This window comes from Pagrus pagrus (assembly GCF_965226575.1).
Source record: "Pagrus pagrus genome assembly, chromosome: 4".
In the NCBI taxonomy this organism is placed as follows: Eukaryota; Metazoa; Chordata; class Actinopteri; order Spariformes; family Sparidae; genus Pagrus; species Pagrus pagrus.
The window spans coordinates 6608822-6633394 of NC_140188.1; the positions used below are offsets into that span (position 1 = coordinate 6608822).

Sequence of the window (24573 nt, forward strand, 5' to 3'; positions counted from 1 at the left end):
CCATCCCATCACCTATGCTTTGCTTCACTCTGAGAAATTCATAAATGCTTTTCTTATTATCAGGAATGTCGCTGGAGTGTAAAGGCCCAAACAAGCTAATTTTTAATGGACAAGTACCAGGAAGTGGATTTGATGACTGTTGGCCACAGTATTCTCATATTGAGAGTCTTGTAAATATTGACTCAACTATCCTACCGAGGGAATGACAAGAATTCAGATTTACGGAGATCTTTTTTAATCGCTCCCTCGTATCCGAATGCTGCACTTATTATTCTCTTTGACTCATTGTTTTCAATTCAAAAATGTGGGCACAAGGAAATACTTGGAAATAAGCGAGGAATGGGAAAACACAAACACAGCAAAGAGTGTGAACTCAATGACATATTTCTACGTCCTCACACTGCATCTGTGTCCTGACATGGCCCCAACCGTCTAACCGCATTTGCCTTCTCACACTCAGGGGAACATAAGGATCGCATATGCCTTTGGCAAAAGTCCACACCCACATTCCTCAGCTATGTGCTCACAAGCGTCCTCTCTGCCCCCCTCTCCTGCTCCCTCCCATTTCGCTCTGACACCAAAACCTTGGCCCACATTGCTGCGCACTGTAAAGTAATGCAAACACTAACATGTTTTTCCTGGACACAGTGGGAGGTGAAACATACATACTGTTGGCCACTCGGAGTTCCAAGCTCTCCTAAACATGCTAAACTGACTGTTATGCATGCAGATCATGTAGGTTTGTCTAGTTTGTGGGACGGGACTCATTTCAGCTGCAGTACCTGCTGGTACTCATTTCACTGAAATTTTCTACAGTGTGAAATCCAGCCCTGTAGAAACGAACAGGAGGAGGAAAAATGAGGCAAAACAAGTCTAAACTGCAACTTTTGAAGGACACTCTTTAGCTCAGGCTTTTTATGAGAGCAGTCCCCGGTGGCTCGTCTAGTTAAAGGTTATCTTTTACTTACAACTCAAAGTCAAAGACACTGGGGCCAGGGAGGCTGTGCAAGCTTTCTGTCTGGGGTGACTGGGTTCAGTGGTAGGGGGTGCATAGTGCGGAATGTGGCTGTAAGGAAAAGCCAGGAAGAATCATTATAGGGAAGAAATGAGACGCCAGAACTGGGAAGGCAGAACACAAGTAGAAAATGTTCAGTCTTTTATAAAACAAGCCTCTGTACATGGCTTAAATCTCCTGTCCTGGATCTTTATCCTCCTGTGACAATGTGCACGTTTTTAAGTGTGAAATAGGAGACGAACAAGGGGAATATTGTGTTACTCTGCGTGTACTTTGATTCTCAGAAAATGTAAGAATAGCTGACAATTTATAATGACTAACTAGAACCCATCCAGGTCCTGACACACACAGCCAGTGCTTTATCATGTCAAATCCCACTACACTTTGCTAATAGCTCTCTGCAACTTTACTTGATGTCTTGTCAAGTACTGTAGGTCTTGTGACACTACATGAGTCACTTTGACCTGGAAATGTCAGTTGGCTTATTAGCTGGGATAAAAATGTGACCTCAGGCCAAGCAACTGTCTCCTGCAAATACCAGTTGAGGTATTAGGGTACAATAGTCAGTGCTAAATAAGCTAAATATAATACCAGATTGGAGTTTTGGGTATACAGTGGTATAATTTGTGCACCTAAAGCAGCAACGTACTGCTTTGGAGGTAGAAATCATAGTGGCTAATCTTGAAGACAAGAGCTTGTTAGCTTAAGGCTCATTTATGTCTCTGCTACGTACTAAAATCACTACATCCATCTCATGCGATGCAACCGTAACTGCCCACATACTTCCGTTCATGCTCTGCGCCAACATGGATGTTAAAGGAGCTCCATGTAACTTCTGTGTTGTGATAGAAGCCGCTTCTTGGTTTATGTTAGTGGACCCGATCTCTAAACTAATGTTAGCTACTGTTGCTCTTTGCTAGTGTAGCAGACTGTTGTGGAAAATCTGACCCAAGTCCTTCACAAAGAAATCCAAAGTCCAGCAGCATTAAACAGCTTGCCAACAAATGTAATTTCTGGTACTTTCCATAGATCTTATTAGGGAAAGGTTCAACTTCCTGCGTGTAGAATTACTGTATCTTCCGCATAGCTTCTGCATTATGCAGCCCGTTCAGCATGCGCACTAGTAACTTCTGCTAACTTACGGTTTAGCCCTCCGCTAACTTGAATGGGATTAAAACAATTTAATGGTGTGACCCTTCCAGACTTTTCAAATGTTAAGCTATCGGACTGATTGGCTCAAATTCTCATAGTGAGACGAGTCTTTTTCTGGGGTTGTGATGCTCAAAAAAACGTTTCCACTGTTTTACAGATGCTTCTTTCACATTGTAAACTTATGGGAAAAAGTCTTTTTGAACCGATGTGTTCATCACGTGACATTATAATTACTATTGCTATGTCGAATTAGCTTTAAAGCTGTTACTTGGTGCTCGGTACTGCAGGATGTCCATCATTATTCAAACTTTTTCGTCTTGTCCTGCACCTGCCTCACTTGAACTATTGGCCACACTGCCCCCCATGGTTTCCAGTGGTACTGCTCTGTTTTAGGACAAAGGGCTCAGTCTGTATCTGTATACTGATTTAATGTTGGGCATATATGTGCCTTTAACTGATTTTCTAAGTTTAAATTAATCTAATAAGCATATTATCCCTCTGGTTACTTTATTGTCATGATTATAAATACATGTGTTGGAAAGAGTGATCATCATATTGGCATAGGTCAGTCAGTCAGTTGTTTTCCATCTAGTATACATTCAGTCTAAGAACCAGCCAACTACATTACTTATTAATAATGCAAGCTCAATGATCCACTGACTAGTTTCCTGAGCTTTCAACCTAATCTCTCACTCCTCTTCAGCACATGGTGACAGATTATGTCTGCCTCGTACTGTAAGTTTAGGTTTGTACGAAAACAAAGCTCCACGCTGCTCATATGAACAATATAATTCTTATTGTTGAATGACACATCTGACACATCTTTAACACAGAAGTACATTTATTCAGGTCTTAATACATTAATATTAAACAAGTTACATATTCTTATTGATTGCAAATCACAAAGCACAAGTCCAATTTATTCCTGTATATAAGTTAAATGTAACAGATTTTTTTTATTTTAAAATATGTAATGGGAACTCTTCCTCTTGTTACGAGGAGCACTTTGTTATAAAATGTAAGTAAAAGTGCAATTTCTTTCCACTCATAAAATTACAAAAATTGGTCCAGAATCTGCATTCAGAGCAGGACTAAATATTGTGTTTTTTCATTTTAAAAATGCAATATGTCTTTACTTTTTGTCAGTAATTTGCTTTTTGATGCTATTTTCTAAAAACTGTAGCTAAATACAAGAAATACAACATTGTCAGTTTACAAAAGCTTAGCATATTAATCACTGCATCATCTATTTTCTAAATAAACTTCATTTTTTTCCCATATAACTATCTGGAACATAGAGTTTAGACACGAACAACACCATAATATCTCACAGCGCTATGTTACAATAAAATATCTCTGTCATAAGTTCAAAGAAAAAGAAAATATAACAATAGCAACATAAAATTAAGGAATACAATGCATAGATTCAATCATTTAAAAATGTAGAGATATAATTTACTTAGTACAGCTCTTTTACTTTTTAGAGTGAACCCTGTGACACTGACTACATGGATTCATTACAGTTTATCCTGACTTGAGTGACCGGCACAAATATATATATAATTCTGAACATATCACATGATAAAAATGCTAAATATATCACTTTAACTTCCAAGGCAAATTTGGCTATAGTACACTATGGCATGTTTGGGTAAGAAAAGGCAACACCTGGCACCAAAGCCAAACAGCAGCTTCTTTAACGGCTTCTCTGCACGGCCTTTTGAAACGTTAAGAATGTCATTTTACTCTTTTAAAGGAGAGGTTCACCCAAAAATTACAATTCACTCATTATCTACTCACCCACATCACCAAAACATTTGTGGAGCTTCACAGCAGCACAGTGTTGCTGCGTTGTCCCCAACAACTGAAGTAAATGGGGACAACTGACAAAAACAAAAAAAAACCCAAAACCTTAGAACGGCTCCATACAGCTCGTCCACCATAATCCAAGTCTCCAGATGCCCCCGAGATCCCAAATTGATCTGGAAAGACATTATTTACACACGTTTTTAAGATGAAATCTTCACTGTAGCGACTACGCTAAAAGTGTTAGCACAGCCCTTCTGAGTCGGGTGCAAGAGATTCGACGTTGAGGGTGTAAATAATGTCTTCTTAAATCAATCCAGAGACTTGAAATACGCCGAACAAACTGTACAGAGCCATTTTATGTTTTTTGTTGTTGTTTTTTTTACATTTTAAACAAGTCCCCATCTACTTCAGTTGTTTAGGAGAACGCTGCAACACTGTTTTGCTGTGAAGCGACTTTCCACCGGCATGAAGGGTGAGCAGATAATGACTGAACTTTCCTTTTTAGGTGAACATTTCCTCTGATGTCAAATAGGCAGTTTTAAGATTTAGTTTGTTATTTCTGACCCAGCAAACCAGTTGACTTCATGTTTGAGGACACCACCTTCACAAAGGGAGCGACAACCTTGTACAGAATGTACACCGTTTGTGAGTCTGCACAATAAGTCACTGAGAGGCTGACAAGCTCGTTGTTAGTACAGCAATAAGTGAGAAAAACAAGTCAGAAAATGCAAATATACAAGCGAAAGATAAGATAGTTAACACTTAGTGGCGCTTTTCAGGGGCGACTTTAAAAAAAAAACAATTAAAACAGACATGTTATTTAAAAGATGATTGGAGTTATCAAGTCACCGTTATATCAAACTGTTACAAAGACACAGAGATAGGCAGAGGTAGGAGGGGCAGAGTGGAGTCTCATTAAAAGCAGTAAAGCTGATCCTATCGACAGCATCAAAGGACTCTTTTGAATCAGACTGTACTAATTTAAATCAGTCAAACTAACCTTTTGAGACAAAGATAGTAAATAAAAAAAAAATGTGAAATTGAACAGGGGACAGGCTGGTTACTCACAGTGTCTTTAATGACAATCTCTGACAGGTCTTGGATTCGGCCTTGTTGTGAAAACAACAGTAGCACTGAGGATATCTTTTCTCCACCACCCTGCCTTGACCTTGCAACATTCACAGCTCTGCGTTGGGTTCAGGAAACTCTTAACATTAACTCGTTTCTTCTCGACTTGTAAAAGAAGTGAAAGCAGGAAACTGAAAAAAAAAAAGAAATCTTCAAGACCGCAAGATTTGAGTATCTTCTGGACCGTAGACATTTACAATAAAAAACCCTTCAAGCCTGCAGTCGATATCTACTATGTTAGGCACAATAAATAGGCCCCTGTGGTATTAAGGTTCAGAGTGACGAATGACTCAGAACAAACTGATGTCTGAGTGCAGGTTATGCACCAGCATAAATCTATATTAACCACAAATAATTTAGGTCTCAAATATATACTACATCTAGTAAACATCTACTTTAATATACATTCTTAACGTATGTACAAGAGATCTGAACGTGTGTGACCACTTTACAGGCTGACTGAAAAGAATCCTCCACTCAACACGTGTTTAAAAGAATCTGATCCAGTTTTCTCTGTGAGCTCATTTCTGCTGCCTTGATTTTTGCTTCCGCTCTGTAAACACTATTTACAGTCTTAGAAAATACACTACGAGACCTGATTTTACAAACTGTATGGTGACACTATGTACATTCAGGTGATAACAGAGTGAGTTATTATGTAACATCATCCGAGGATCCCTTGAGAAGTCTCTCACTCAACGTCATGTCAGTTCACAAACCCATGAGCCAGATTACCTTCATACTCAGTCAGACGCAGTGGTGATCGATTATCACTACGCTGTACATACAAAAAGTTTGATTGTGGAAACACAGTAAACAGCTTGAGTGTGAGCACTTTGAGCACAGATTGTGCTGCTGCTATCTGTAACCTTGATGAGTAAACCAGAGAGGTGTGTTTCAGTTTGGCTCTTACGTTAAGGCAAAATGTTTGGCACTTAGTTTGTACAGAATATTTGATATTTCAAAAATAACTCTGATTTCATCTTCACCAGTTCAGAGAAACTAATGGAGATGCTTTCTCAGCAGATCGTGACCAGAAAAGTATTTTTGAAACAGAAATGTTGACGGTATAGAAACTGTAGGTGAGGTTGAGGATTAAGCATCCTCAGATGCACTTTGTCTCAGATGAGTTCCGATTGTGTCTTTGACCAAACAGCAACAAGTCAGTTGAGCAGACTGTTTCTACCCAGACACCCAGCTGTGTGTGGTGGTCTTCACTCCGTGGGGGAAACCTTGCTGGGTCACCATTGGCTCAAAGTTGAAGTCCAGGGAGTCCCCGTCCATCAGAGTGTCATGGAGGACCGTCTCCATGTCAAACTCAAACTTCTCGATGGACATGTCGTCCAGGTCGCTGGGCAGCTTCTCCTGATGCGAGGGCTGTGGCAGACCTGGTCGGCCGTATCCGTTGGTGTTGATAGGGCAGAAGACGCCAGGCATGCCTCCGCCGCTGAGGTGGCCGGAGAGGCCATAAGGCATCTGCATGGGGCTTTTGGCTGTAGGCAAACGTGCGCCCCCGCCACTGTGGCTCAGTGGCATAAGCAAGCGGCCGTTCATAGCCGGTGACGTGGCCGGGGCTTGGCTGTGCACATTGTGGGAGTGAGTGCGAGGCAGACCGTGTGGGTGACCGTTCCCGCCACCCATTAGTTTGGCTGCGTGCTGGGTGCTGCTGTACGGTGGCAGCATGCAGCTTCCACTGGACTGAGACACCACAGTGTCCACTGACGGCATCAGCTCTCCGTGCTGGTCTGTATCTGTTGTCAGCAGCTCCTTCAGAAGTCCTGCTGGGCAGCTGTACTGGCCCATCGTGGGCCCGAAGCTGGGCTTACTCTCTGGCAGACTCTGCAGCGGCATGGACGACAGCGTGTTCATTCCTGCTTGGTACTTGAGGTACTCCTGCTGAGGCTGTGAGACCATGCTGGGGGAGCTGTAAGCAGGGTACCCAGGGCTCGGTTGCATCATAGGAGAAGGGGAGGACTGGGAGGAGCCAGGGGTCGTGGCCCCTCCTCCGACCTGAGAGTTGTTGGGCGAGAGCAAGTTCAGGTTGTCCAGAAGGTTCTCCATGACGTTCTCAGAACTGTGTCCCAGAGAGCCCGTCATCTCTGTTAGACTGGGCAGCGTGGCTGTCATCTTGGCCCCGGGGGCTCCTGGGTAGCCCATATGCACGTCCGCCTCCCCGAGGTCGTCCTCGGGCATGAAGGGGGAGAGGCGGCCGCTCAGAGTGCTGGCGTTGGAGCTGGTCCGTGGCCTGAAGCTGTTCCACGCATCAAAGTCGTCGTTGCTGTGGGAATTTGGGCTGCCAGGCCACTTGGAGTAGGAGCCCGGGCTGTCTGCGCCTCCGTCAGGGCCGCCCTGCAGGGACAGCTGTGGGGAGACAAGGAGACTCTCAGTGTACCAACATACTGTATGTGCCAGAGACAGTCAGTGTAACATATGGTTTGGGCAGAAACCATTGGCAGCAAATCAGACAGTTGGATGGTACAAAAAAATCTGATACCTTTTATTTTTCATTCTTTATTTATCACCCTTTTCCTCTACTTTTGACTCTTGAGCTGCTGCAGCAACAGAAAGTTTTCCCCATGTAACAAAATGATTCTTGCTAAATATTAAATCAATAATGTGAGAATATCTTGAGACAGGCTATGGATGGCTAAGGATGTTTACAGACATGACAACTTAAGAAACAATACGAGAACAAGTTATAAGTGTGGATATCTTTACCAAACACATTCTTACTTAATTTCCCTCACTTCTAACAGGATATTAAGACCAGAGAATTGTGTTTGCTGATTGTAATGTAGCTACTAATAAAAACAAGTTTAGGCTTAGAATATTTCCAAAATCCCATTAATGTCTTCATGATGATACATTGTGTTGATATATCAACCAGCTTTAAAAAAAAAAAAAAAAAAAAAAAAAATTGTGATAATTTGGATAAAACAATTTATCAAATCTGTTTGTTTTTTAAAAAAAAAACATCTGTCCGTTTATTAAACTTTTCGTAAATTTTTATTTAATAGAAAATAGTGTAAACAGTCAAAATAAAAGAAATGTTTCAAAATTGTAACATCAGTGAGCACAAAGAATTCAATGCATTTTATTTACCTTTTTCTTAGCTGCTCTTCCTCTGCTCTTGGTGAACTTGCTGTTGTTGTCCATGGAGGCTGCCCTGCGGCGTGGGGACTTCCCGCTTTTCCCGCCCTCCGGGTTTAGCATCCACCACGAGCTCTTTCCCGTCCCCTCATTCTGGACACGAATAAAGCGGCTGTGCAGCGACAGGTTGTGTCTAATGGAGTTCTGGAGGAGAAGGAGAAAGAGAGAAAAGCCTGGTGAGGAGCAGACAAACAGAGAGATTTGTTCCTGCCCTTTTCCCAAAACACTACAGATCTGCTTTAGCATACAAGTGCAAATCCATCCGTACAGGTGGCTCTCTTTTATCAACACGCTCGGCTTGACAGCCGACTTACGGAGGAGAAAGGGGGAGATGTTAAGGTCACTCAACAGTCGAATGCCATTTGCAATTCAAAGAAACACATGTGCGCAAACACACACACACAATAGGTGTCAGTAAGTTAACTCCATGAGCAATACATCCTGAACAGAGCGAGGATTAGACTGCAGGCTCTCCTTATCTCCAAACACACTGTACATGTGGGCCTTTATTTCCTTCACAAAAACACAGGGGCCCTTTGTAAAACAGCATTATACCAACACTCACATTCCACCTGACTACACGTCTTGTTGAAACCAGCACAGAATCAAAGGGAGGAAACAGACTAATCTTTCCTCCTTACAGACACATTAATAGTGTGCTCCAACGTTGCTTAGTGACACCCCCGGTGGAAAAACTCATTTTTGAGCAGGAAGCTAGCGAAGCATTGTTAAAACACTGCAAACAAGGGCGAGAATATTGAGCAAACGTCTGCTAAGCAAACCACAGAGAGGGAGATTTCTGTTCTACTTCAATGGAGCTACTACTGTACAAAGTCTAAATCTGCCCAAACTGTTGTTTTAGTGACCCTCAGAGAAGAACTTCAGACTCTGGCACTGTGTCGTTTTGTGTCCGGGCCATAACATGAAGTAATGAGCCTTGGCCAGACATTACTGTGCATGCGTAAAGCTTGTTGTTTTGGAAGAAAAGACTGGAACTCCCGGGCGCACACACACACGCATGCAGAGCTTAGCGTGCATAGCGGCTAACGTCATCAGGCCTGTTCCTGCTGTGAGTCATTGCTTCACATCTGGTTCACAGTCTGCCCTCTGCTCTGCCTTCACCTCTGCTTCTCCTCATCGCAACCATCTCTTCTCACTCTTGACTCTGAAATGTCATCCCACTCTAACCGACACCACAATTATTACTGTGCTCTTTGATTTATTTCTCAACTAGGTGAACGGTGAATTAATGAGTCTACAAAATGTCAGAAAAGAGTGAACAGTGCTCATCAAACTGCTCATTTGTCAGACGGTCCAAACCCCAACGACGACATTTAGTTTAAAATGATGTGAAACTTAGACAATGAGGCCAACTGTTGCACTTTAAAATCAGAAACAGCGAATGTTTGACATTTGTACTTGATAAATGACGTAAATTTACATCTGGGCTGTATGGCCTTCAAATATCATTGCAATATGTTTGGGCCATATATATTGGGATACATGATATATATCTCACTATTTGGAAATCTCCTCATAAATGCTAGGACTGGGCATTAAAATCAAATATCACGATATTTTTTATATAATATCCTATTACTATATAACGTAACCCAAAAGCTAAGATGATGTATATTCTCTGATACATTGCCCAGCCCTACTTCAAATATTAAAGGAGTAGTCCAACTATTTAGTGTTGCACTCCCATAAAGTTGGGGATTTTAAGTCCCTGGTATGGGTCAATATCTGAAAACACTGGATTCCACATTTCCCACAATGCAACTTCATAGCATCTTTCATTAGATACTCCCTGACCGCTGAATACCAACATCTTTCACACTCTGAATCCCCAATTTGTAACCAATGTGAAGAAAACACAATATTTATTATTTATTACGCACTGATGAAAATATAATACTGAAAACCTGACACATAATTGAATATCATATTCCATTTCTGCCAATTCATCCCTATAATTCCTACACTGGACCTTAAAGTCTCGTGCTCAAGCCAAGAGACAAACCTCATGACATCACTATGACATTCTCTGACTTTGGAAAGCTTCCTCACAAACCACAGACATTATACTGTACTGTAACTGTTTTCACGCGCTGACTCATGATCGATAAACTGACCTCATTGTGGCGGAGATCCCCTTTAATCAATTAACAGATCTATTCATTAACTAATCTAGTCCCTAAAACACCAAACATCCTCTTTCATCGTTCTCCTCTTCTTCTTCTTTCCTGTAAATACTTTTTCATCTCACCACCCAGAAGCACCTCCGGCTCTCAGGCACATGGGGCCCTCCTGAACACTGGCCCTTAGGAATGAATGAAATTCCGAATCAAATGACCCGACAGGCCCCTGCCAATAGTCTCGGGCTAGTTTGCATGATCTGAGGGACGTGACAGCCCTTCTCTGATTAGCCTAGCAAATGCTCCCCCCCCCCCCCCCCCCCCCTCCGCCTCCTCCTCCTCCTCCTGCACATCGGTAGCTATGACAAAAGGCGAGGAGTAAAGTCTGGTCATGAGCCTCTCTTTCCCATGACCGCTGAGAGTGCTGGTAATTTCAGCTGTGCTGCAACAAGGAATGACTGCAATGTGAGCGCAGACGCCGGGATGTCCTGTTGCAGCCCTATATCATCCTGATGACAGGAAGGAGAAACTCACAGCTAGTCTCTCACTTCTGACACTCTAGTTTCTGCTTGTGGCGCAGTCAGAACGTTGGGTGTTGTGATGATGGAGAACATTTAAAAAAAAAATAATTTAAAATTTAAAGTCCCGATGCAAGTGAAGGGTCATAAAAACTGCTCTGCTGGGAAATACCAGAATTCGGCAGAACTCGGAGTGCCGTGTGGGGAGTGTGGCCTGAGGGTGTCTGCTGGGGCCAATGGAAAAGCCTCGTCTCCCGCTGTTTGTGTGTGTGTGTGCCAGCTCGTGTTTTTAGTGGAATGGCAGCCCAACAAACAGCAGTGCAGTATGGTTTTGATTTTGTTGCTCGGTCCGCTGCAGTCGGTGATACTGAGGTTTGAAAACACACGCGAATGGGGATGAACACACGCACAGGAAAGCAAAAATCATACAGTAAAAAAAAACACAACCACACACACACATATGCATATAGGAATGAAAAGCATGAGACATGGCTCGCTGCATTTGTTCACATCCTTTTTTCTTTTTAACATATTCGAAATTGTCGTATTCTTCTGGATCCTGCGACTGAATGTGACACTAATTTATCTCTGGCCGCAGTACACAGGAATCTGAACATTCCAGCTAATCACTGTGTGCAAAGTTCAATCGTAATCACAGCCAAAGTGTTAGTATCTCTTAGGAAACAGTAAAGGCAGGATTCCCAGCCAGGCAGCCGTCACAATCAACATTCCTCAGCAAGGTTACAAAACCCACAAATTCACGGAACTGAACTCTGAATTGCTGCCGTCGCTCGAGGATGGTCATATCTTGTGTTGTAAAAAAATGTGATAATACTGTCTCATGGCAGGAGTGAAATGTTTGGAAAGGAAACAAAAGATTGTGCAGTTAAAATAAAATGCTGCTTGCATTAATACAAAGTTCATGTGTGTTTTTGCACAGAGGAATGTAATCACACTAAATGTTGTGAAAACAGGCGGCGAGCTGATGTTACTGTATCTCTGAAGGCTCGTCAGTCCAGCCTGAGATAATAAAAAGACCTCTCTCTGTTCTGCCCGAGCCCACCGCGAGGAGCACCACCTCCGTTCTCTGAGTCAACAGAACAGAGCGGCGCTGGCAAAACACAAGGAAGTGACCACATGAAAGAGGACTGTGACAGGAAACAGAGCTGACTTCCTGCTTCACAGGAAACACCACAGTCGTGAGGCAGAGAAAAAGGCATGGAATGCGAAGCCGCAGCGCCGCGAGCCAAGTGGACACCGCAAATTTAGCTTTCACCCCCTCCTCCGACACCCCCACCCTCCGGCCGCCAGAGAGTTTATGTTTAGCAACAGGCGCTTATCCCTGATGTCACACTATATTTATTAAACGACAGCAATCACTGTGTCGTGTGACTATTGAAACTGGACTAGTGGAGACGTCATGACTCAACAAGTGGCTGCAGTACGGGAGTCTGGGTGGTTTGTGTGTGTGTGTGTGTGTGTGTGTGTCAGAGAATGTGTTTTGAGTGTAGGCTATTTAAGAAATAGAAAAAGAGGGGTTGTGTGTGACAGAGTGGGCACGGATCAGTAAAGAACACACTGTGCTGGTTTGAACTCCCTCACTGGCAGCACGACTGAAAGGCCACAGTGTTCGGGACAACTCTCCTCCTTCCTTCTCTCCCCCTTCACTCCTCCTTCTCTCCTACACTTTATTTCACCTCCCTCTTAATCTCCTCTCCTGCTCTCCTTGTCTTGTCTTTCCTTTTCCTCCCATCTCCTCTCTTCTATTCTCTTCCCTTCTCATTTAATTTCCTTCCGTCTCAACTTCTGTCCCCTCCTTCCTACTCCCACTCCTGCATCTTCACTCTTCTCCTCTCCTCATCCCTCATCGCATTTCCTTTGCGTATCCTCTTCTTCCTCCTCTGTTTTCCTTCCTTCTCCTCATCTCGTTTCCTTCTTTCTCGGCTTGTCTTCTGTCACTTCCTTCCTTGTCCTACAGCTCTGCTCTACTCCTCTTTCCTGTGTCCTTCTCCTCCCCTCATCTTGTTTCCTTGCCTATCCTTTCCTTCTCACCTCATCTCTTCTCCTCTTTATTCCATCCTTCCCCTCTCCTTTCCTTCCTTCTCCCCTCATCTTCTCTGTTTCCTTCTATGTCATCTTGTTTCCTTTCCTCTCCTCTCTTCTCATCTCCTCTCCTTCCTCCAACTGTCCTCACCTTGTTTCCTTTTCTATTCTCCTGTCCTCTACCTGCAGACAAATGTACACGGTGTGCCAGATAGATGCTGGCACACTGACCGAGTTGCTGACGCTCTCAAGAGCTGCTCAAATGTCAACTCGTCTAATGAAAAATCCCCAGAAGAGCGCAACACCACCTACTTGCAGGGCTGCTTTGAATCAAGTGAAGCCACAAGTGAAACCTCAGCTGCAAAGCCTGAACAGCTAAAGATGTACAGTGCAGAAACGCTCCTCCTCACTGACTGAAAGCGTGCAGCAGGTTCAAGCTCACACGCCAGCAGTTCTCTGAACAGTTTCACATGCATTTACCAGAGGTACGGAACCCATGAAAGTGAAAAAAATGTGGTTTCCCTGCGCTGTTTCCACTGAGCTCATTACAAAACGGTGCAGTCCTGAACAGGCTCTGTCACCTTTCGTTACCCATGTTTCAGCCCTAACAGTAGGTGTGCTCCTGCACTGTAACTAGCTATTTTCTGTGTAATGTCTGCGGCTGTGAGGAGAATAACCTATAGAGTATTTAGCTCGCTGTTTCAAACCGCCACAGTAAGTCGCCCTAAAGCTGCAGCCTGGTCATGTCTGGAGCTTTGTGCTGAGTCTGGCTGAGTTAGAGCAGTGTGGTTAAGACAGAAAACGTGTAAACCTGTTATTAGCCTAACACCAGCTCAGCAGGTCTGCCCGCTTAACAACAGCACACAGCTCCAGGTGAGATGGCGTGGCGACAAGTGGCGGGGAACTACCACTCGGTTGTTACACAGAGTCATCAAAAGATATGCTCATGGCAGGTTTTCCCCCTTCATGTAAGAAGCGTTTGGTATTCTGTGATCCAGTGGCTGATTACAACTGATTACATGAGGTTATGAAAGCTGTTTCACTGAAGGTGGCACATTGTGGATAACTGGCTGATCAATGTGATAGGTGAGCAGCGCAGACATGCACAAGAGAGGACAGTTACTTTTAGTCTGTCCTTCTTGGCCAAAGGTACTATGAATTGTACTATGAACAAAAAATGTTTTGGTGCAGAGATTGAACAGAGTACAAATGATTCAAACTCTTACTTGCTGTTCTTGATTGATAGTTTTTTAATTTAAATTGTAATTTGGCAAGTTTAAGGATGTATTTGTTCTTGAATGGATGCTTGTTGAGACAACATCTAAAAAGGTCCAGTATGTAGGAATTAGGGGAAATGGAACATAATATTCATAATTATGTTTTCATACTTATCAATATTATTATATATCTTCCACAAAGTCCACCATGTTGTACCACCATGTTTCTACAGTAGCCCATAATGGACAAACCAAACACAGGCTCTAGAGAGGGGCCTTTCACATACCTGCCAACACTCCCACCAATTTCTCCTGTTGATATCCGGATTTCATACAAATCAAATGGGTGTTTCTCACTTCCTATGTGGGATATCTATTGTCTGACTGGCAACTCAACCGAGCGTCAGAGGTGAGCATGTGCTAAAACGCCCAGAAAATCTCCCTGTTTTTCACACCCTAGTGTTGGCAGGTATGCTTTCATATTTCTCTTGCTTTTGGCAGCCACCATAGGTGAGGGTGAGACGAGGGGTGTTCAGTTGGTTGCACTCTGCAACCTCACTGCTTGATGCTACTAAATCCTACACAGTGGACCTTTAACATTTGAGAGTTTTGGTTTCTTCTGTTAAATAAAAAATAATTGGGTAAAGAAATTGTGCTTTGTGTTAGGTTTCGCAGTAAGTATCTCAGATGTTGGCACTACTTTCATAGAATTTCAGAGGCTTTTAAATATCTTGGAACCAAATTACATCAAACAGCCGATAAATCCAATTAAATTAGTTTTTAAGGGCATTTTTGTCTGGTTGGGTGGGATTTGGACGATAAAAAAGGTCAAATGACTCGAGTATCTGCACTTTAATGTGTTGAGAGTGATGTTTGGTCATTGCTGTGATACTTTACCGTAGCTTTCTCGTGTCTACCTACAGTTTGATTGCTTACGTGTTGTGTTTTATTGGAAATTGAGGGAAACTGAAAGTCATTTTGATCTTTACACGTGCTCGGCTACACACAAGGACTCCTTTTCTTACTCTATCTCAGCACACACACATAAAAAATAAAGCAATACACCTTCACATTACCACATTCACAAAGCAATCTGAATAGACTGATGACTTCATGTGTTTGCACTTTGATAGGTTATCATCAGCACCAATATTGAACTGACCGGTGATAATCACTGACCTATTTACCAAAGTCAATACAGCAATGATCATAAAAGGCAGTGGATATAAAAAGCAGAGCCCAGGAAATGTAAAGCCTCGGGCCTTTCTCTTTATTATTTATACCCTCAGGTTCATTCAAATTGTCCGGAGGAAAGGAAATGATTGATGATGATGATTGTTGTCATTAATGTTGCGCAGCAGAGAGCAACACAGCACAGCGCCCCAGGTTTGTCTGGTCATGAGAGCCTAAACGTGTCACTGTTAGCAGCGGTAAAAAAAAGAAATCTCTTTTCGCCACAGTTTCTGTTTAAAAAAAATTCTCAGATTACAAATGGAAACTGACCCTAGGATATGGTTCGATCCAGAAATAGGTCATCTCTGCCCTCCATCCCGCCCCCTTCCTCGACTTCTATTCCTCCCTTGTCCTTTTCACTCGCTCCTCTGGGACACCGTGCATCATGGGCACTACAGGCCACAGCTGATTGCACACTCGTGTTGCAGCAAAAAGGGTCCCTTTCTCACCCCCTGACGTCAACCTCCAATAATTCAATTTGGCAAAAAGAGGGGAGCGAGGAGGCCTGGACACAGAGCATTCAGTGTGGAGCTCCTTAAATTCACTTTAGTTCTATGCATGAGCCCCAGCAGCAGTCTATGACTTCCAGGAAAGTACCTCTTCAAAATGGTCATTGTCAGATGCTGAGTTATATGACCACCGTAAAGCCCAGATGGAAAGGCAGAAAACACAAGTCATGCAGAAGCAAATCTGTCTGCAAATGTATTTACTGACGGCCGCTTGGCAGGATCTGCTTTTCACAATCCTTTGCAAGGAATCTGAGTGCAACCAACCGCCCTCCCCCCAAACACACACACACACACACACACACACACACACACACACACACACACACACACACACACACACTCAGCTGAACTTGGAAGCCTGAGCGGATGGTGATTGGTTAAGCTTAAGATTGATCTGTCTCACAGACGCTGCAGACAAATGATAAATATTCTGTGAGTGGTTTGGTGCACACGGTGAGAAGCAGCGAAGCCACTGACACTCCAGGATCCTTCATCGCCGTGTGATAGTGTGCGACGAGTGGCGGACTGGAGAGGGGCTATTAGTGAACTTCCTGCTGCATTGTATCCACACAGGAAGTGCTGGCCAGTCCTGATACTGATCCCACTGATGCCTCTGGTTTCTATGCAAAACACCGTAGAATGAAGCCCTGGTAGGTGCAGCGCAAGTGACCATAGCGCAAGAAAACAGTGGGTTCAAGAGCCGGCACTTCCTAATCAAAACTCTGAAGTCTGACAGGGCAAAACAAGAGGAAAAAGGAAAGAGGGGGCCCTTGTCCAGGTAGGCTTACAGCAGGATTACAATGGCGGATAAAGCCCTTACTGTACATCTTAGAAACAGCTCCCCACTTATGATTTGCCTCATTATGGATCCAAACAAAAAGAAGTTAATGTGAGGATAATAAATCATCTGCTATTTCCTCTGGTTGAGCCAGGCCTGACAAATGGCTCCAAGAGAAATCTTGGCTGGATGAGCGAGTGAGCGGCCGCACATTTAAACTTTAAACTACACATCAACGACGCAGCCAAAGGAAGGGTTGCTGATTGAGAAAAGCCGGCTGAAAATCCGTCTGCTCTCCCTCGTTTTCTTTTCACCAGGCGAACGAGAAAAGGGCGAGAAGTCAAAGGCCAATTCTGTGACAACTGAAAGAATGATGCAGGAGAATTGTTGGCATCAACGTTCAGTTATGAAGTAATTTCTAAGAAATTCTACCTAATTCATGCTTTCTGATTGCTCCTCTGTTCCTGACTGGTCCAGCTTAGTTATGCTTAAAAAACACATTAATCAAATACATTAGTACTAGCTACTAAGCTAACTGAAATTAAAAACGAATACAATTAGTTATTGAACAGTTTTAACCCTCAACAGACACATCAACGGCTGTCGTCACTGACATTTCAAGTGACGTTTCGATTCCTTTTAACGTCTACACTTGATGACACTTCACTGCTTCAACTTCCATTATGACTCACAGAATAAGCTGTCACAAGCACATCATTTACGTCCTTAAGCATTTAAACCTGTTTATAAAGTTTCAGGTCTTTATAAACCCGAGGTCCCCTGACCTGGAAGACCCATAAATGTTGCTGAGAGAGTAACTGACTGAATCATTCACATGACATTTCTGACTATTCATACGTGTCATTTTGAAATAATGTTCCAGCAGCCTGTTAGGAGCAATCAGAGTTTGGTGTTTACATGCTGAGCTCTGTCTTGTGCTCGCTGATTTCCTGACTCAGACTTAAGCAGCACGCAGCTCATGTGTACAGACAGGGACCGGGTTGTGCTGGCTAAGCTTACCATGCTAAAATATGTGCATGTGTTGCTACGTGCAACACAATGCGAGTCTGTAAATGCACAGAGCTGTGTCTGTGGAGCGGGGATATTTTTTGCCTCTGATCAGCAGAGTGGCTGGGCTGGGCCGCTGCCTGCTCGGCCTGGATAAAGATGCAGTGTGTGGACCACTGCTGGGTGACTGTGTGGCGGCCTGCGTCCATAGGCCTGACCCACCACGGGAGGGGGGGAGGGATGGTGGGGGGAGTGTTTGGGGGGTTATATTCATACGCTCGTTACCCCAGTTCAACCTGGCAAACACGGGGATATCCCCGAGCTGTTTTTATGGCTGGATGTAGATTCTATAATAAATCTCCGTTTGGCTGAGAGGATTTCTCATTGGTACACTTCTTTTCTGTGTTGTTTTTTTAGACTGTAAAGCCCTGACATAAATGTATGGACTTCTAAACGGTTTCCATGAAAAAGGCTGCTTACCAGTGTGTAATGAGTTAAAACAGGAAAACAGAGAAAAACGACCACCCACAATGTTAGACTGTTTTCTACAAAGTGCACCTCTTGATTCCTGTTGACGACCAAAAATGTCACCAAAATGAATCAAGGACATCACTAGCAGGTAAGGTACTAATGTCAGGGAGTCTGAAGTCACAAACAACGATGTTGTTTTTCAAGAAAAGTAAAAATATTTCTTTAAAAATAGACTTCCTTTTCTTTGTCGAGGTTATTTGTTTCCATTGTATGAGACTGACGTCTAACTGGCCATGAGTGTTTTTTGTTAGATGACTGTTGTTTGATTATGAAATAAAATGATTTAATATTTCATTTGTGCTGCCAGTTCCTGGTGTTTTTGATCTGCACAACATCCATGGAGCCGTCTGTCTGTATGTTGGGCTGTAATATACTGACCTGTTTGCTCGTTCTGAAAATGAGCGACTCATGCTCTGCCACAAAAAGCTGCTCTCAGATAGAAAAAACACAAAAGTTATTTTTTTCTTTTTCCATGGGCTCATTATGAAAGAAAACAGTGACACATCACATAATAAATAAATTGTGTGTATATTGGCCAGTGTGGAATCTTTTACTCCCTAAAGTCTACATTGCCCCAAAAAATCAAATCAGTCGGGCTCTAAAAAATAGATATATTCATGTGTTCTGAAATGCAAAACGCAGTTTGTTTAACATAAAAATATTAATGTTTACATTGGTTGTTTTTCTTAAAATTATCGGCAGCATCCTTGTTACAGTATGTGGCCTTGTTGCTCCAGCGCCATTTGCGAAAGGCGGTGTGCTACTATGTGTCGTCTTGCTGGTTGGATAAAGTCCCGCAATCACAGTATGGATGGAAAAATGAGCTGTAAAGAGTTGTTAGTGTCTTAATTACCTCTGGAACAGCAAAAATGTTGTGACATTAAAACAGGGCACCAAGACCTGGGCTTGGCATCCCAGTCAGCAGAACCATTATCAACTGGCACCAGTACAGGAGCTGCATAAGACTAAACTAAAGCCTCACTCCATTTAACTGAAGCCAATATAGTATCTTTTGTGTGAACCACAACATCTCGATATGAAAACTTTTAGTCTAGAGGACAGTAAGCAACAATCCTGATTCAGTTCACAGCTCTGAGTAAAGAGGAAGAATGAATAAAATGAAGGAAACACTTGAAGAGGAAGAAGCCACAGAATCTGGCGTCACGTTCAGCGTTGCTTCCTCTCCTGATGACATCACTACCCCGATGATGCATACCTTGTACTGCTTTCAAAGCACCCACTTCCTGTCAGCTATGGGCTGAAATTTGCATCTCTTAAAAGTGAGAGGGGCCGGTGGAGGAAGAGACGGGTAATAGATTAAAGGAAAGAGAGAAGTCATGGAATCACTTCAGACAAATACATGTGCTGAAAAAGGAAATATCAGAACTTATACTAAACAAATAAACAGTGATGGCAAAGGACCACTTGTTATTACACTCACTATTAAATCATTATTAAAATGAGTTGCATACACCATCAACAACAATATTTTTTTTTAGTCAGAGAATATAGTGCTTGATTTAGTTTAATTTCTTCGATATAATAACTCAGTAGTATTTAACCACTTTCATAAATGTACGTTCTATTCGCTGCAACACGTTCTCACTCCCGCCTCGTCAAATACACCGGCTTGGTCAGTGGCCTTAAGCTTCCAACTGTGATGCTCTACCTGCCCCTCTAGCATCAGTTTTGCATGTGAAGTGCTCCACGATCAATTTAGCAATGATGATATACAACGTTTGGTTAGACTTTCAAAATAAAGCTTGCTGACAAACAGTTCAGACACATTATGACTTTTGGAATGTTATTAATGTTGCCAAACGTTCGCGGTTTGGTGAGGTTCAGTCTCCAAAACAACTTGGTTAGGTTGAGGAAATATTAACTTACTTCCGCTGCAAATATAAAAAACAAATCACTCTTGACTCTTTGTCACCAATGGGACACAAACCCTGTTATCTGGAGGGAAAGTCCACTGTATGATCAACCAAACCAAACCAACCCAACCCAACCCAACCCAACCACACCCATCAACTTGGATTGTTCTCGCTCTTTATATTACTGTGCTTTGAGAAGTAACATGACGGTACCTACAGTACAGCGTCATAATTAGAAGCATGAGCCCACTGACCAGGCTGTTGTATTTGATGTGTTTGGAGTGGGAGCAGGTTGGTCTATTGGTTGTTATTGTGAAGTATTGACTGAAAAAAACCAAAAAAAAAAAAAAAACCAATATAAGTGCAGAATAGAAGATGTAGGATAATATGAAGATGCAGGGAAATAAAAACAAACTGTTTCCATCTTTTTTAATCGTTCTCCCCTTTACGTGTCAAGATTAATCTGAATGAAATCCCACGTAGCGTCGTTAAACAATGAATATAATGAGTGTTGATTCTTCACATGACGTCACAGAAGTCAATGTCGTCAACGGATCAAGATTCCTTTTGTCTTTGGTATCTCTGTTGTCAATTATTTCAACCAAGACATGAATGATTCATTGAGAGAAAAATGACTCCACATGTGGTTACACGTCTAATCTGCCCGACTGGCACTGCTGCATTTCTTTGAAGCCAATGCAGGCCACCCTCGAAAATATTACATCAGTCATACATCCAGTAATACCACAGATAAATCTTCAACGGAAAACTACATTTTTGTCTGTATCAGCTATCAGTCATGGTAATAAAATAATACCATCCCACTCCGGCTTTAGTGATTGCTAACAGAAATCTATCTTGGAGTTGGAGTCTGTGCAGTATGTGCTAGTACACGCTAACGTCAAGTGAAACCTGACTGCAGGTAACCTCCCCTCTCCCCGTGAGGTGTTTCCTTTACAAACACTACACACAGCCCAGAGCCTCACTATACAACACTGACAATAGCGCTGCAATGTTGAAACACCAACGCACGCCTAAACTGAACACACCTGAGGGCGGTTTGGTTACACTGTTACACACTTTGACCTCCAAACAAACTCCTGTGATGCCGTCTGACGCATGCACAGTCATAACAGCGCTTTGGATTAAAGTGCACATTTAAATTTTCCACCCATCTCCAGCGAGCGTTCATGTATGTGGACACAATCACACATGCCCGAGTGCATGTGTGATTGTGTGATAATGCCGGGCCAGCCTGACAGGCACCGTGCATAATCGCTTTAGGGCGGGAGTTGCACAACAATGTGGGTCTGGGTAATGCCTGTGGTTTGGGGCTCTCAGCATTGAGCGGTCCCGTAAATGTTGCTCTCCTCGCTCCCTGTGTGTCTGCAGCCACACACACACACACACACACACACACACACACACACACACACACACACACACACACACACACACACAGGCTATGAGAAATCGATGGGACACCACATTTTTTACGTGTGAAGAAGCGCTGCGGGCTTTCACTTCTCATTTGAATGGTGAAATTATTCAAAATCCATACAACAGGTTCCTCTTCTCACACCGTAAAACAATGCTGAGGTCTCTCTGTGAACCCCCACAGGAGATTTTCCCAATTTTTCAGACTGATGAGAAGTTGTGATGGCCAACAGAGCAACAGCATATTCTGTGAAACAAACTGCCGTGCCCGGGCAAACCCACTGCCAAAACAGACGATCACGTGCTCTCGGCCTGCTACTACTAAAGCCGCGCTGAGGAAAACAAAACAATCTGACTCATCCTAAATGACTGTTTACCTGACCACGGCGCTGGATGTCAACTTTCGACTCCAGAGTAAAGCAGCCTGCGTGGGCACCTGTGGGCTCTGTCCTGTTGAATGAGACTCTACTCTCTGCTTTTACCTTTTCATATATCACTTAAACTCTTCCACTCTCGGTCCTCTGGTATTAAGCCAAAAAAAGAACTGACAAAACAAAACTCTGGCAGGAGTGCTGCAGGGCTGTGTGATGCCAGTGTCTGAGGTGGGTGGAGACGCCCGTGTACACATTCGACATGATTTGTTTGAATTCGCTAAATGAAAGGGGCACTTTACGGGGATTTTCCTGGGTCCTTTCCATAGAGATAAATGCTCTGTAAGTGTGAAGTTTAGCAGCTGGAGCACCAGCTGTGTCACTAACTAAGGTTGAATATCACTTGTAATATAGTCACAGTTAGTCATTATTCCTAAAGTCAGTAAACATACAGTTTTAACAGAGCGTGCTCAAATTAAGTCTGTTTAGCTTATTTTATATCTGTGGATCATGTGTAAACCCACTCTGACGTCACCCACTGATTTGTGGACTAGTTTGGCATCCCTTCCATAGACCTCTTGTTTTTTTGGAGACAGAAGTGGCCATATTTGCATATATATATAACCTGAGGACATGCCGGGGTAGCGACTTGCTTTATCATCTGTTTTATTCCAAAAGCGGCCATAATTTACAAAATGAATGTCATGCTGCACTGAAGAAGCCTTCATGTATCAACACATCCTCTTACCTAAACTATTTTAGAAGGTTGATTGCCAGTGACTCCCAAAACTAAATGCAGCGTTACAGTGACGGGCGCACTGAACTTCAGTCAGACCGTCGCAGTTTGGTTAGATTAGGCCACAAAACAACTTGGTTAGGTTTTTATTAAGTTACAAAAATTCCATTGCATCATTGACTTTTGGTTTCATGCTGGACATGAACAGCAGTCTCCTGGTTGAAAGTCCTGTGCCTGTTTTACCCAACCGTCCACCACATCCTCCTCCCTGTGCCGACTTTGTCACTCTCTATACTCTGTCACCTGACTTCCTTCTTTGCTGCTGTAATAATTACGACAGCCACTAGAGGTTGCCGCCAAACAAGAGACATAAATATGGGTCATAATAAGCAACAGGGAATTTTTAAAAGGATTAAAATTGAACGGCTGCATAATAAAGCCAAAATTGTCTTTTTCTGCTATGAAAAGCACTAAAACTCATTTCGTAACATTTTTAACAATCACAAAATGTATTCAGAAAGGAGTTAACGGATGTTTTTCTAGCTGCCTAAAATGTCTCATCAGTGCAGGGCAAACCTTGACTGAGCAACACTTGGCAGAAATCTGACTAATTGTCCCTTTAAACTGAAACTTATTTAGATGTTACATCAGCTCTGCGAGGTCTGGGCACATTTGAGTGAAGAAAGTCATTCCATCTGCAACACTGTCTGGCAATCAGAACTATGAGCCGACAGAACCAGAACGTTTCGGAGACAGAACTTCACACTGTAAAGCCAAGTCAGACAGACAGCCAGACAGACAGACATGGTCCTCTGTGTTATGTGTCTCACTGCTCCTGTCACTGCCTGTTGGCTTCCTCCCATGGCATTCTGGACACGCTGTTAAAGGTTTACTCCCGAACAATGACCCAGACAGCACCGGCACATGGAATCAATTGTCAATAGTGGTTTGAGGTTGTAGTGATGTGACTTCATAGCTACAGAACGGCTGGAACCATAAATAAACACACATGTCCCACACACAGACATAAACACCATTTGATATCCCTACTGCGCCACGCTGACCTGCTTTACTCCCTATTTTTTTTATTTCAGTCAGTGATTAATATCCTAAAATGTTTCTCGGTCGGGGGAATAACAGACAGACAACAACAGAGAGCACTGATGACGGGGCTGAGTGGTAAACAAACGTGGGGCAGGACAGAAGGAAAACACAAGGTTGTGAAATCATCTGTGGGGCCACTAGTTTCACACTGTTGCTCAATCAAATCAGTGTGGATGGCACAGTTACATCACACGGAGCATGACAATATTTTTCCCTCATACATCACATTTTTATACCCTGCTGAGCCAAAACCAAGCTGTTCATCTTGGAAACAGAACATTTGGGTCATTTAAGTCATTCCCTGCTTCTTTCTTTTGTTTTGTTTTTTTAAATTAAAGACACAATATGCAACATTTCTGAATCAAAATGTTTAAAAACAACTTGACATTGGCGATATGTTTTGTTGAGCTGTGTACTTATATTATCCCAAACATTTCCAACAGCGTTCAAACCCAATGAAATCCATCATTTGAGTCAAGGTATGTTTAATTTCGTCGCCTGTCTCTATAACTTCTGGGTGATAGAGACTAAATGTAATGTGAATAAAACTTTATTGGCAATTGTGGTCGTTTAGCAATGAAGACAACAACGCCCATGATTCCATGATACTTCTTCATTTGTTTTGTTTTGATTCAGAGACTTGCACTTGAATGGTCTTTGGATCTGAACTCAACAATTTGACAATTAATGAAATACACAATCAATTCATTAAGTGATAATGAAAATACTCATTAGTATCTACCAGGACATCTCACACAGAGCGGATCAAAGACTAACAGGTAGCGTTCATCAATACACACAGCTGCTTTTTAACACCCATGG

General features: G+C 42.8%; 1 protein-coding gene across 1 annotated transcript in view; it reads right to left on the reverse strand.

Moving 5' to 3' along the window:
• Positions 1 to 2990: 2990 nt before the first annotated feature.
• foxo1a (forkhead box O1 a) overlaps positions 2991 to 24573 on the reverse strand; it is a 28672-nt gene continuing 7089 nt past the window's right edge. The window contains exons 2-3 of the mRNA XM_084352162.1: positions 8207 to 8398; positions 2991 to 7465 (exon numbers count right to left, since the gene is read on the reverse strand). Coding sequence (XP_084208288.1) covers positions 6287 to 7465; positions 8207 to 8398 — 1371 coding nt within the window. The 3' untranslated portion in view covers positions 2991 to 6286. The remainder of the gene's footprint in view (positions 7466 to 8206; positions 8399 to 24573) is intronic.